Here is a 12,543-nt window from a genome sequence, read left to right on the forward strand (position 1 = left end):
AGCGACTGAAAATTAAGCTCATCGCACCTTATATATTGACAGACTACGGATAAACTCACCATGAGCTCAAGACTGTCCGTTAGCCTTCGAATAGCCATCGTTCAACTCAATCCCCAAATAGGACAAGTATCATCGAACATCAGTCGAGCTTGGAGCCTGATCAATCGAATCAAAGAGAGTTCTAATGGAAAGTCCCCCGATTTAGTCGTGTTTCCCGAGTTTGCCCTCACCGGTTACAATTTCCACTCCAGAGACCACATCCTACCCTATGCTACTGCTCCTGACGTTGGTCAGTCCTTCAAGATGGCTCAAGAAGTGTCGAGATTGTTTAATTGTTACACAGTGATCGGATATCCAGAGCGATTCGAGAATGGTACCAAGCCACTGCTGTACAACTCGGCCGCTGTGACCAGTCCAACTGGAGAGCTGGTTTTTAACTACAGGAAGTCATTTTTGTACTACACAGACGACGATTGGGGCTGCAAGGAGAATCCTAAAGGTTTCCAGACTTTCCCACTTCATTTGAAGCAAAGGGCCACTGACAAAAATGGGAATCTCCAGGATATTACTTTGAAGACCTCGATTGGTATTTGTATGGATTTGAGCCCGTATAAATTCACAGCACCATTCCACGACTACGAGTTCGCTACGTACAACGTCGACCAAGGCACAGAGCTGATCATCTGCCCCATGGCATGGCTACACTCGTCTTCGGTCACCAAAGATGAGGGAAAGCTAAGTCAAAAGAAATTACAGGCGATACGAGATGCCACAGAGGCCCAGGGACTTCCGATCCAAGGCTCCCAAGGACAATACCAATTTGATTTCGATAACTCAAAAAAGACAGTGCGTACCTCTCGAGACGTCTCAAGCTCCTATTGCGATTTGGAACAGCCCGATATGTCAAACGTCAATTACTGGATTTTAAGATTCTTGCCATTCTTGGCACTACGACAGAGGGAAAGCTGGCTCTGGAGACTTGAACAAACACGAAGATCGTACATGGGGGCAACATCGACCAAGCCATGGAAATTTGAAGGCCAAAACGCCATCGTCGTCTTTGCCAACAGATGCGGTATTGAAGATGCCAGCACCGTATTCGCCGGTAGCTCTGGTGTAATAAAATTCAACGGTAGCAGGTCCGATCGAGAATGCGAAATTGACTCGACGAACAAGAGCGTGGAGCTTCTGGGAAATCTAGGCAAAGGTTTAGAAGGAGTTCTGATGCGGGATGTCGAATTCAAAGTGGCCAGGTAACAACGGCCAGTTAATAAAACATACTAAATACCATACATATCCTACTGATCGTGCCTACCAGCCTGTGACTCCCCATAAGGGAGTCCCGCCTGTTTTAAAGTCTGTTTAAGCTCTTCAATTTCTTTATAAGCCTTACCCAACTCATCCTGTAGCCTATCATTGGCACTAGTCAAACGGGACTGGTTCTGTTCGCTCAACAATTTTTGCAAAGTCCACTTGTCTATATTGGCACTCTCAGTTTCCTTCAATTTTTGGATATACTCTGCAGCACGGGCCAATATCGTAGCTTTGCTAGACTCCTTCACAGGAAGCAATTCACTCAACTTGTTAATTGCAGTATTGATATTCTCACGACGTCTACGTTCAACTTCCTTATGCGAGTCCTTACGCTGTCTCTTCCACTCATCAGACCCAGTCGTTGGAGCACTCTTACGTCCACGCCTGCCATTCCCAACCATTCCACCAAACAATTTCTTTCCCTCATCCTCATCGTCCTCTTCATCTTCATCATCCAAGCCTTTACTCTTCCCATAGCCTTCGTTTTCGGCTTCAGGTATATGATCGGGGTCCTTAATATGGTCATCCATATCTTCCTCTTCTTCTTCCTCATCCTCCTCATCCACTCCCTCATTATCTTTCCTCTTACTCTTCTCCTCTCCAGGATGCTGAATCAAATCACTATAAGCAGCATTGGCCACTGCAGCTGCAGTAGTATCATAAGGATTATCCTGACCACCATCATGATGCGGATCGTCACCAACTTCGTTTAAAAGAGCAGCATCGATGTTCCCCTCGTCCTGTTTCTGTCTCTTCAACTCCTCGTCACCTACAGCACCCTCAACTTCACCATGAGCCCTCTTGCCCATACTACTCATCATTGATAACACTCACTAGCCTTCAAACCTATCGAAAACGTGAAAACCACGTGGAATGTTCTTGTAGCTCTCGAGTGAATCTTCACCATTTGGCTCTTTGTTGTTTTCCAGTCAAAAGTGGTCGAACTCCTTGACGACTTTTGAAAAGAGTCACGTGATGAGGAATGTAACTGTAAGAAATGTAGTTTATATAGGGCGTTTGGGCTAGGAGAAGGATCTTGTAGAGTTAGAAGATTTGACACTGGACGGTACTTCCATGTGGTTGTGTACCACGCGCTTGCGGCGAAGTTTGGCGGCACTGCTGGTGCTGCGAAGTGATGCGGAGGACGAGCGAGCTTGTATTCCAGGTAGAGGGGTTTGTTCTTGAGAGTTTGGGAGTGTGTCTGAGGTGCCGTTGGTTTGCGACTGCTCTTGGTAGGTGTGGTCGAGTTTGGGCGGTTGCTCCGAGCTCTGTGCTTGCTCTTGTGAGTCCTCGTTGACCTTGGGCAATTGCTCTGAGCTGTGTGCCTCTTCTTTTGAGCCCTCGTTGACCTCGAGCGAAGGGTCTGAGCTCTGTGCCTGCTCCTTTGAGTCCTCGTTAACTTTGGGCAACGGGTCGCTGGCCTGCGCCTGCTCCTTTGATTCTTCATTCAGTTTCGGCAATGGCTCCGAGCTTTGCGAGTCTTCGCCCTGCGCACACTCGCCTTCTTCCGCTACTCGGGATGGTACTTTTGCTGCAACTTCCGCCTTTGCCACTGCATGTGTCTGCGCAATATCGACCATCGATCTGGGTTGCTGTTTATTGATGAATGGATTCGAAGTGTGTGAAACGGAAGAGGTTTCTGAACTCTTATCTGCACTGACATCTTCTTTTGAGTTGGTCTCACTGATGTAGAAGCCAGATCCACTTTCTGCCGACGTGCGCTTAATGACAGGCGATTTAAATGCATAGTCATCGTCTGGTTCTACACATGTCTCGACGGATTGGAACCATGGATCCGCGTAAAGATCTTCCATCGTATAACGAGTCTCTGGGTTTGGGTCAGCGAGTCGCCAAGCTACACGAGAAGCCTCTGTGCTCTTGAAATTCTTTGCTAACGAATATTCTGCACCAGGCCCGGACTTGTGACAACCCTTCTCTCTGAAGTGCGGGTTTTGATGGTTGATAAAGTTTTCATAAGAAGTCTCGTAGTCTCTAAACCGGGAGTCTGTGTTGCACGACTCGAAAAATGGTAGCATATTGTTGACAAGGGCCATCAGAATTAACCCCAAAGCATACGAATCCATCTTGAGTGGATCGTAAGGCTTTTGCATACTTTCGGGATAATGTTTCTTAGCGTCATGCAGCATCACTTCAGGTGGTGTGTATGGTGGTGATCCAATCATACCTTCACATTGTCTGACCGCACTGTCAAAATTCTGCGGTTCCACATGGTACCAGTCAGATATACCAAAATCGGTCAGTTTACACACACCATCCCGAGACATCAGGACATTTTCTGGTTTCAAATCACGATGAGCAACACCGTTATCGTGACAAAACTTTACACCTTGGGCCACTTGCTTAAATAAACAAAATTTCTCATTTAGAGGTACCGATTTCCAGCCGGACCTCTCCATCAATTGGAACAGATCTCTCACGCAAATCTCCATGACGAACCCCCAACCTCGCGTAGTGTAAGTTGTAGTGGGCACTTTCACAAGATAATATGTGTTAGCAATATGGATATTTTGGCTCAAATGTTTGGCGATAATAAACTCTTTTGAACATCTCTTGTAAAATTTCTCAGGAGACTCGTCGTAGATCATATTCAGTTTCTTCAACGCGTAAACGTCCTTTTGTCTATACGCAGATCTAACTTTCCTCACTTCACTCGAACCACCAGACCCTAGCGTCTTATTCTCACTGTCAAAAATAAAATTGTCCGTCAAAAGTACACTCGTCTGTTTCATCTCTTCCGGCAGATAAGTATTCGGATCAGCAATTGGCAATGGTAGCATTCTGATCTTGGAATTACCATCGTGCATGTAAAAACTCAAATCACTGTTGTTATTATTAGTGCCAGCATACGCAGACCCAGGTCTGCTATTAGGTGAGTTCATCCCATATGGATTGTATACGATGTTCTCATTACTCAGGAGATGATTGGGGAAATTACTCGAGCCTTTTCTATGTAGCGAATGATTGGTACCATTACGACCTCTTGGTGATGCGATCCCACTGCCAGTTCCCAGTACATCTGATGCGTGAGCAGTTGCAAACGGATTGTGATTATGTGCTAGAATATTATGCACAGAAGCCGATGACCGCACGTTCGACTGCCCCACGTTTGCACTGGACTTGTTTCTTTGGAACAAGGAAGAAGATCGTTGTCGATTGCCGGGTGAAGAAGACTTTGGTCTTGCTCCATGGTGTGTACTGTCCCCACTTGTGTCAGAACTCTCATCCAAATGGCTCTTTCCGGGCAGAATCTTCTTCCCTAACTTTCTTATAGTACTAAAAGATCCACTCGGAGCTCTCTGAGGCGGATGTTTGTCTCCAGGATGGTTAATCATTGTTCAAAGGTTGTACAGTATTTGCAGTGTCCGAACTTGCCTTTTATCTTTGCAAAGAAGCACAAATGCCTTTTTTCACCTGTAGATTACTCCCTTTTCCCAGGTCAAATCTAACCAGGCTAATCAATGCTCTTAATCAAGTGCAACAGTGAACAATAAGCGCTAAAGAGTATTTACCTGAGCTGATTGCGGTTTACTTGACCGTTTTCCGTAAAATTCTTTCGCCTATCGTTTCTCCTGGATTTCCCGACTAGTATTTTTACTTGGCAGCCACGAAGGTTATTTAAAATAATTAAATAATTTAGTAATCAAACAAAATAGTTGAATATTGAATATTTCTACAAGAAAGCTACATTAAAGAGGTTCGGGTTCCCACATCTGTAGATCCCTCTCCTGGGGGCATGTCACCGTCTCTGTCGTCCTGGAATTTTTGATATATTGCTTGTAATTTGCGAAACTCGCTGGTTGAAATACTTGGTTTGGTCTCTTGGCACGCCTGGAGGAGATCCTGCAGGTTGATAGTTACTGGTGTAGATGTATTCGTAGTTGGTTTCTTCCTGTCTTCTTGCTCACTTTCCGGGACGACTATCTTCGAGTCGTTCGGATTCAGCACTGTGTATTCTACTTCACGCTGACCTTCCCTGTAAGAATCCATATCCTGCAGCTGTAGCGTCCTGTGGACAGATTTGAGGTACGCATTGTATCCCAAACCTTGTAGATCTGCTCCTGAGTAGCCTGCGGTCTGCTCAGCGACCGGTGTGAGGTCGGTGCCGGGCTCAAGGACCATCTTGCCGCTCGAAGTAATTGCTCGCAGGATGTCCAGACGGTCCTCAAGACCCGGAACGTTGCACAAGATGCTCTTGTCGATTCTTCCAGGTCTCAGCAGTGCAGAGTCGATCAGGTCGGGACGGCTAGTCGCTGCAAGAACGTAGACACCGTCAAGGCCTTCAACACCATCCATTTGCGTGAGTAGCTGGTTCACAATACGGTCAGTGACACCGGTGGAATCATGGCCTCTCTTGGGTGCTATCGAGTCGAACTCGTCAAAGAATAAAATACAAGGTTTTACCGACTGGGCCCGATCAAAGAGCTCTCTGACGTTTTGTTCGCTCGCACCGATGTACTTGTTAAGGATTTCGGGCCCATTGACTGTGATAAAGTTCAAGCCACATTGTTGTGCAACTGCGCTCGCCAATAACGTCTTGCCGCACCCAGGATACCCATAAAGCAAGACACCAGACCTCAGTTGCAGAGGGCAATTTTTGAAGATAGGCGCATACTTGGTTGGCCACTCTAGGGTCTCCAATAGTATGCGTTTCGGTCCATTCAGTGCTCCTATATCGTTCCACGATATGCCAGTGTTTTTCGTCAGCTTGACGCCTCTTAGGGATGAGGGACTAAAGTCCTTTATAGTCTCTTCATAAACCTCTTTATCGACCACATATTCATCGGTCATACTCATTGATGCCTGATGGAACAGCTTGTCAACGAGGATCTGTAAGTCAAGAGGGGAATAGCCATCCGTTCCCAGGGCAATGTCACGAATTTGTATGTCCTCACCAAGCTTGATGTGATCACCCATTCGGCTGAAAAAGAACTCTATCAATCCACCTCTCTCGTCTACGTCAGGGGATCTCCGCTTAAATGTTTCACAGATAAAATGCTTGTCAAAAAGTATGCTGTTAAGCTCATTCTGGTTACGACAAGAGAAAACCACTCTAATGGCCTCTGGGCATTTCGCGGTTATTCCTTCCACCATTTTGATGAGGAAAAGAGCCAGTTTCGTCGAATTCGATCCACCTCTTTGCTGCATAGCTTGTTGCTGTGGGTCATCTGTCTTGATGCTTGGAAATAGACCCTCAGCATTGTCCAGAAGAAGAATAGATGGATTATTCCAATAGCACTGCGAAGTCCATTCTTGGATACATTGCTTCATTTTCCCTAAATTAGAGGAGTCCAACAACGAGTTGCAATCAATATACTTGACATATCTGTGATATTTCAGAATGACTTCTTTCGCTAATTCCTGGAGTACTGTTGTTTTCCCCATACCTCCATTCCCTGTAAGCAAAATTCCACTCGATGGTGCCACTGGCATTGACAAATAGTCGACTAGTGTTTTCGTTATTTTGCTTGGCAAGTAGTTGCGCTTCATTGAATTTTGCTTGAAGTTGTGGTCTGGATCTTCGCCTTGTAATTGATTCGGCAACATAGCTTTGGGTGCCGCTAAGAAACTGCATCTCGGCAGAGGAGAGTTTTCGAAGTTAACATAAGGAACATGCTTTCCTGTACTTTCATCGACGATTTCCACCAGTACTTTATTCTTGAGCAGGACCATTTTGTCAGTGATAGGGCCCTTACTTAGGCTCTCAACTAATTCTTTAGCCCAATCTGGTGTAGGGACATTGTCTCGCCTTACGCTTTTCGCAGGATGTTCGTCTTCTTGTAAACTCGTTAAGATAACCTTGATGTTCCTCATGTTGATGTGTGGTTGCTCTTGGTCAAGATATTCTATGACTACTTTGCACCCGTTCTTACTACTAGTCCACAGAGCATCCCACACAAGAGGTGCCATCGCTACATGACCCTCAGGAATCTCTTCACGGCCTTTGACTCCGACAACTACCCGCTTGGCATGCTTCACAAAGTTTTCTAGCTTCTCCTGCTTTCCATGATGTTTCAAGTCCAATGCGTTGTGCAAGATGGAAACACAAGCTAGCTTTGACGTTATTTCGTTCCCATGGGTGTAAAGTTCCATATGACTATCTTCTTCCACACCATAAAGACTCCTCTTGATCGTCGAGTTGGATATGCTAATTGATTCTACGGGTTTGTTCAGTTTCTTGCTCTCAGTCTGTGCATAGTTGTTTTGTATTCTAGCTTTATTCTCCCGAGGTGAAATTACTATGAGAGAGCCCGTATTGATCCTTGCGGACTTCAATGTCATTGGTTCGATCTTTTTAATTGTAAATTTGCAGACGATGTTATCAATGTAACAGAGTAAAGTCTCTCCAAGAGTCACTATCCTAGTTTGGTGCAGGATTTCGTCCTGAAAGAACAGGGCATGACTCTCGATAATTTCCCAATCATCGCTAGTTTCTGGCTCTACAGATACCTCAGTAGCCGTTCTTGCTTGATCATACTTGCTTACAAACAGGTCCACAGTAGCCGTTGGATGGAGTTTCATTCTCTGAGCCAAAATCGGGTTGATCTCGATCGTCGGTTGTCCATTCAAGAAGCCTTGTGATTCATAGCCATCCCATCCAACATGTAAAAGACTTTTACCATTCTGACATATCTCTATTCCAAAATCTTGTATAGCGATGCCTGTAGTTTCCAGGGTATTCACAATTGAACTAGGTAGCCTGATAAAATTTCCTCGTATATCATTCGAAGTACAAACTCTCAAGATGTTGAATTGCAACTGGTCAACACTGCCCGCAGTCATCCCCGGTGCTTCTCTAATTGAATATGAAGTTTTCGATCAACCTCGTTCGGTGTTCGCGAATTCTCAAGAATCGATTCAACCTTAATCAATAGATGAGAAGAATAAAATAAAGATCAAGGTTAATGGAATTAAGACTAGATGGCTATTCAATTTATATTATGTTTCAACAAGCAAGGCGTTGTGCGACTGGTACGGTGGTTCGAGGTCTGCCAAACCGACACTCAAAAAACGCAGGATATGATTGTTCAAATATACAGGTTGATATCCTCTCGAGATCATAAGCATCAAAGTAATTTTGTTGAGTTTTCAGACTCTACCAAGCTAGTTTACAAGCGTTACGCAGGGTTGTATTTCGTCATGGGTGTGGACTTACAAGATGAGGAATCAATCTATCTATCACACATACATCTGTTTGTGGAAGTGCTGGATGCATTCTTCGGTAACGTTTGTGAATTGGACATCGTGTTCAACTTCTACAAGGCCTACATGGTTATGGATGAAATGTTTATAGGCGGCGAAATACAGGAGATATCGAAGGATCATTTGCTCGAAAGATTAAGTATATTGGATAGATTGGACTAGTATAGGATTCAGAAATATAAAAAAGCATCATGTCCCTCACCAGCGACCTTGGGTTGAACTACATCCCAAATATCGTTGGCAACTTGCTCAATGGACTTACCAGCTACGTTAAGCAGTTTTAAGGTATTTTGTTTTTCTCTAAATCTTCAAACACTTTGTAAAACTGCTTCTTGACCTCTTGCTGAAACTCAGAGACTTCGTACCTCTCATCACCAAAGCCTTGTCTTGACTGATTCTCGCATACATTGGCATTAGTTAAAAATATCGTTAAATCTGGTTTGAGGAGTCCTTTGTCAGGTTGCAAACACCAATTTCTGTCCATTCCAGCAACACCTTTTGCTGCAGAGTAAGCTATTCCCGAGTAAACATATCTATCGAGTACCACATGCTTACCAGCAAGCAAGAGCTCTCGTATGCTCTGGGCCACTTCCCATCTATTAGCAGAAAACAGCAGATGAACAGCTTGATCTGGCAGTACAAAGCTTCTGTCTGTGAGGTATTTGTCAATCAGCTGGCCGATCTCGGTTGATCTATCGGGAAACTTGATTAACGTAGCATTGGGCTTCAGTTTATCCAGCAAAATATTGGATTGGGTAGTTTTGCCAGTCCTATCCAACCCTTCAATCAAAATTAGTCTCCCACGAGTCATCGACGGTTGTAAGCTCCTGCTGATGGACGTTGATGGAACAGGTGAACTTAGCGGTTACATCAACCTTCGAGCGAATGCCCAATAAACAAAACATACGGACAGACACTTCAAATAAGCTGAGAAATCAAATACGGTACGTTTCCTTCATCATCTTGGCCATCCTGAAGTCTAAACCCTGTATAGCAGCTATTATCTGAGTGGCATATTTAACTACTTTATATGATCTGTCATAGTATGATTGGGACATACCAATGGATGAATCACACTATTATATAAGGCGACGACTAACAGGAGTCATGATGAAGTTGACTGACGAGGTGTTAATGTTTCCTGAGGTTCAACATGATCAGGGTGCCATCGGCCTGGGAAGCCACTAAGCCATGAATCTGAAGGCATATATAAAGGCTCATGAAATGTCTTTTTGAAGTCAACCTTGTTCAGTTACAGGGAGAGGGTTCAGACTGATAAAGGGTTAAGTATACATACCAACAGTACTATCAAATAATCATATCAGAAACTACCTGGTAGGCCAGTTGTAATTAGGGGGCAAGACTGTAGTTCAATATTAATCTGGATATCGGGCGTTTGAATGGCCATAGGGAGATATTTTTATTTGTTGTAATTCAATTCTTTTGGCCCTCGAGTAACTCATCTTCGGTTATCTCTTTTGTTTTGAAGTGCATTCAAGTGATGCTGCGATCTGCACCTCATCTGGCATCCTATTAGTGCCATGCACTGAAATATAACAGATATTTGTTCTCTGGATACTGGGTTGACAGACAAGAACAAATTGATATTTTTGAAGGAAGTCACAGTTGCAAAGACCTGGAACTGACAATAAAAGATGGAATGCACTTTTCTCGTCAATTTGACCCCATGTTTTTCCAAAGCGCTAGATCAGCAATGCCTTATATTCTATGACGGGGAAGAATGTGCATCGTGCTTTTAGAACAAATATCCTTGCGCCCTACCACTATCGGACAAAACTTGCCAAGTTGCTGGAGTTCTAAGAATTGAATCATCTGGACTAATTGAGTTAAACAGACTGTCCAACAGTTCCATCGAAGCTGGGCTTCCACGCCGTGCGCTAGAGATATTCATTGAAATGGCTGTGAAGGCACATCAAGGGGCCTAGTGGCTTGAGTGCAATTTATTGATCATTGGCGTTATTTAAAGTTAGTCTGGATATTAGAGCTTTCTTGAAAGCAGCAGTAAGCAGCAGAGAAAAGCAGACATTCTTCTTCTGCTACTTTCTTAAATACAAAATTAAATTACATCTGACTTCCAAAGACGTCTTTTTGGCACCAAAATTTGAAGCAAACGAAGAGTCACCATTGCACTTGTTCCAATTAGAGGTTGAAATACTCTAATACAGGCACCGATGGCCAAGTCTTAACGCCCAACTTTTCATGGAACTGTATATGAACTTATCTGAGACATTAGATGTCAAGAAATATAATAAATAATTGCTGCAAAATTACGCTCAAGAGAGGTATTACGGCGCTTTCAGTTAATCATGTCTGGATAGTTCACAACTCTCCAGGATAACATTCCCTTGTTAATTTGCACATTTCTTCCCCTTTTTCACCACCAACTTCCTTTTCAAGCCCTTCTAACACTCCATTTACGTTGGTAGGTACTTCATCTTGTCCGAATTTGAATTTGGATTGTATCGCAGTAATCTCGATTTCCAGGCCAACAATATTCTTTAGTTTTGCATCAATATACTTCTCAGGTGCATCCGATACTTTCCATTTCTCTTCATATCCCTCTCCTTCAGGTCTTTTACCCTCTTCTTGATTGGTTATTTGATTCAGTTGCCTCAATAGCCATTCTTTGTCATCCCTGATGACCTTAGGCGTTCCATAAACGTGGACTGCAGCGAAGTTCCAGGTTGGAACATATTTGTGAGTTTTCTTCTTTAACGGATACCAAGCTGACGAGGTATATGAATCTACACTTTGGAATACGACGAGAACTTTTCCGACCTTTTCAAGCTGCTCAACTTGCTGGTTGTTAGCAGCGAGATGAGCAACAAGTTTATGACTTTCTCCATCCTTTCCTTCGACAAAGAAAAAAGGGACATGGGTTGCACACAGCTCTGAATCAACTTCCTGCAAAGATCCACCTCTCATGAATCCTAATAACCCACCTCCTGGCGAGGGATTCGCACTGAAAACAATCCCCAAAGGATACTTCTTGATGAGTTCCGCTTGCTTCGCTAAATCCGTGACTTCGTAGGCTTTCCTGATATACATGTCGGTTTGGGAGGTCAGAGGTTGTAGACCATTGGCGTCGAGCAAGCTCTCTTAAATAAATTCATTCATTTTACTGATGACTCTTCTCTTATCGATCCAATCTTATCATCAGTGGTCCCGTGGGAATTGAACGCAGAGCCCTTTGATTATTGACATTGGTGGGGCTGACATCGCTCGCTCGCTCGAGAAATGGAATGCCAAGAAACTTTCATCGATAAGAAGGGGATGAGTAATCTTAGAAAGTTGCCGAAGGCTGTGAGTAGAAGGCATGCAACGCTTCTCATCCGAATGTTACCAAACTCCAGATAATCCAAAAAAGTAAAAGCCTACTTTTCGTGGTAATCAATTGTTATAAATAATAGCCGTATGATCGTGTAAACCGCTGTTCTTTGATTATCGGTATTTGACAGCCTCTTTGCCCGCTTTTTCTCTTGGCTGACTGTCTCTGCGTTCAGCTTACGATTGTTTGAGCATGACGACGAGTGAAAAAGGATGTAGCGAGTGTAGGATTCCGATCACGCATTCTAGGCCCTTTTGAGTGCGCATAATAGATCTGTAGCAGTTGATCAAGAATTGATGGATATTCGATCCTAACCTGTTCTATTTTTATTTTTATTTTTTGGATCAATATGATATCCATATTTCGGTAGCAACTTAGAGCTTAATTAAAGGAGTTTACATTACAGAAATTATGATGGCTGTAGTGCAGTAATCATTACTAGGATTGGAGCAAACAGCAAGTTGCCAAATTCGTGAACAATTATAGCACCACGATGAGATTCGAAAGAATCTGATCTCTGATCAAGAGCTAAATCATAAAAATGTATCGCGATTAGATGGCCTCATATGCTGGATACCATCCTCAAAAAACCAAGTGGACTATCTGTAGCAGGATGCTCAGCTCACAGGCTCACATCTTTACCACGGAAACGGTTACCT

General features: G+C 43.8%; 7 protein-coding genes across 7 annotated transcripts; 2 read left to right on the forward strand and 5 right to left on the reverse strand.

Annotated features, from left to right (window-relative positions):
- Nucleotides 1-60: 60 nt before the first annotated feature.
- On the forward strand, nt 61-1,257 carry NTA1 (amidase; the record flags this gene model as incomplete). The annotated part of the gene is made up of 1 exon (XM_003682025.1): nt 61-1,257. One exon carries the CDS (start codon nt 61-63, stop codon nt 1,255-1,257), a length of 1,197 nt encoding a protein of 398 aa, XP_003682073.1.
- A 41-nt stretch (nt 1,258-1,298) lies between these two features.
- CBF1 (Cbf1p) lies at nt 1,299-2,135 on the reverse strand (the record flags this gene model as incomplete). The annotated part of the gene is made up of 1 exon (XM_003682026.1): nt 1,299-2,135. The coding sequence occupies one exon, from the start codon at nt 2,133-2,135 to the stop codon at nt 1,299-1,301; it is 837 nt and encodes a 278-aa protein (XP_003682074.1).
- Nucleotides 2,136-2,336: 201 nt separating this feature from the next.
- Nucleotides 2,337-4,667, reverse strand: PTK2 (protein kinase PTK2; the record flags this gene model as incomplete). The annotated part of the gene is made up of 1 exon (XM_003682027.1): nt 2,337-4,667. The coding sequence occupies one exon, from the start codon at nt 4,665-4,667 to the stop codon at nt 2,337-2,339; it is 2,331 nt and encodes a 776-aa protein (XP_003682075.1).
- A 349-nt stretch (nt 4,668-5,016) lies between these two features.
- Nucleotides 5,017-8,115, reverse strand: PEX1 (AAA family ATPase peroxin 1; the record flags this gene model as incomplete). Its single annotated transcript, XM_003682028.1, has 1 exon — nt 5,017-8,115. The coding sequence occupies one exon, from the start codon at nt 8,113-8,115 to the stop codon at nt 5,017-5,019; it is 3,099 nt and encodes a 1,032-aa protein (XP_003682076.1).
- A 138-nt stretch (nt 8,116-8,253) lies between these two features.
- On the forward strand, nt 8,254-8,697 carry APS2 (Aps2p; the record flags this gene model as incomplete). Its single annotated transcript, XM_003682029.1, has 1 exon — nt 8,254-8,697. One exon carries the CDS (start codon nt 8,254-8,256, stop codon nt 8,695-8,697), a length of 444 nt encoding a protein of 147 aa, XP_003682077.1.
- A 118-nt stretch (nt 8,698-8,815) lies between these two features.
- CDC8 (bifunctional thymidylate/uridylate kinase) lies at nt 8,816-9,346 on the reverse strand (the record flags this gene model as incomplete). The annotated part of the gene is made up of 1 exon (XM_003682030.1): nt 8,816-9,346. The coding sequence occupies one exon, from the start codon at nt 9,344-9,346 to the stop codon at nt 8,816-8,818; it is 531 nt and encodes a 176-aa protein (XP_003682078.1).
- Nucleotides 9,347-10,875: 1,529 nt separating this feature from the next.
- TDEL0F00570 (uncharacterized protein) lies at nt 10,876-11,604 on the reverse strand (the record flags this gene model as incomplete). Its single annotated transcript, XM_003682031.1, has 1 exon — nt 10,876-11,604. The coding sequence occupies one exon, from the start codon at nt 11,602-11,604 to the stop codon at nt 10,876-10,878; it is 729 nt and encodes a 242-aa protein (XP_003682079.1).
- Nucleotides 11,605-12,543: the final 939 nt, after the last annotated feature.

This window comes from Torulaspora delbrueckii, chromosome 6 (genome assembly GCF_000243375.1).
Source record: "Torulaspora delbrueckii CBS 1146 chromosome 6, complete genome".
Taxonomy (NCBI): Eukaryota; Fungi; Ascomycota; class Saccharomycetes; order Saccharomycetales; family Saccharomycetaceae; genus Torulaspora; species Torulaspora delbrueckii.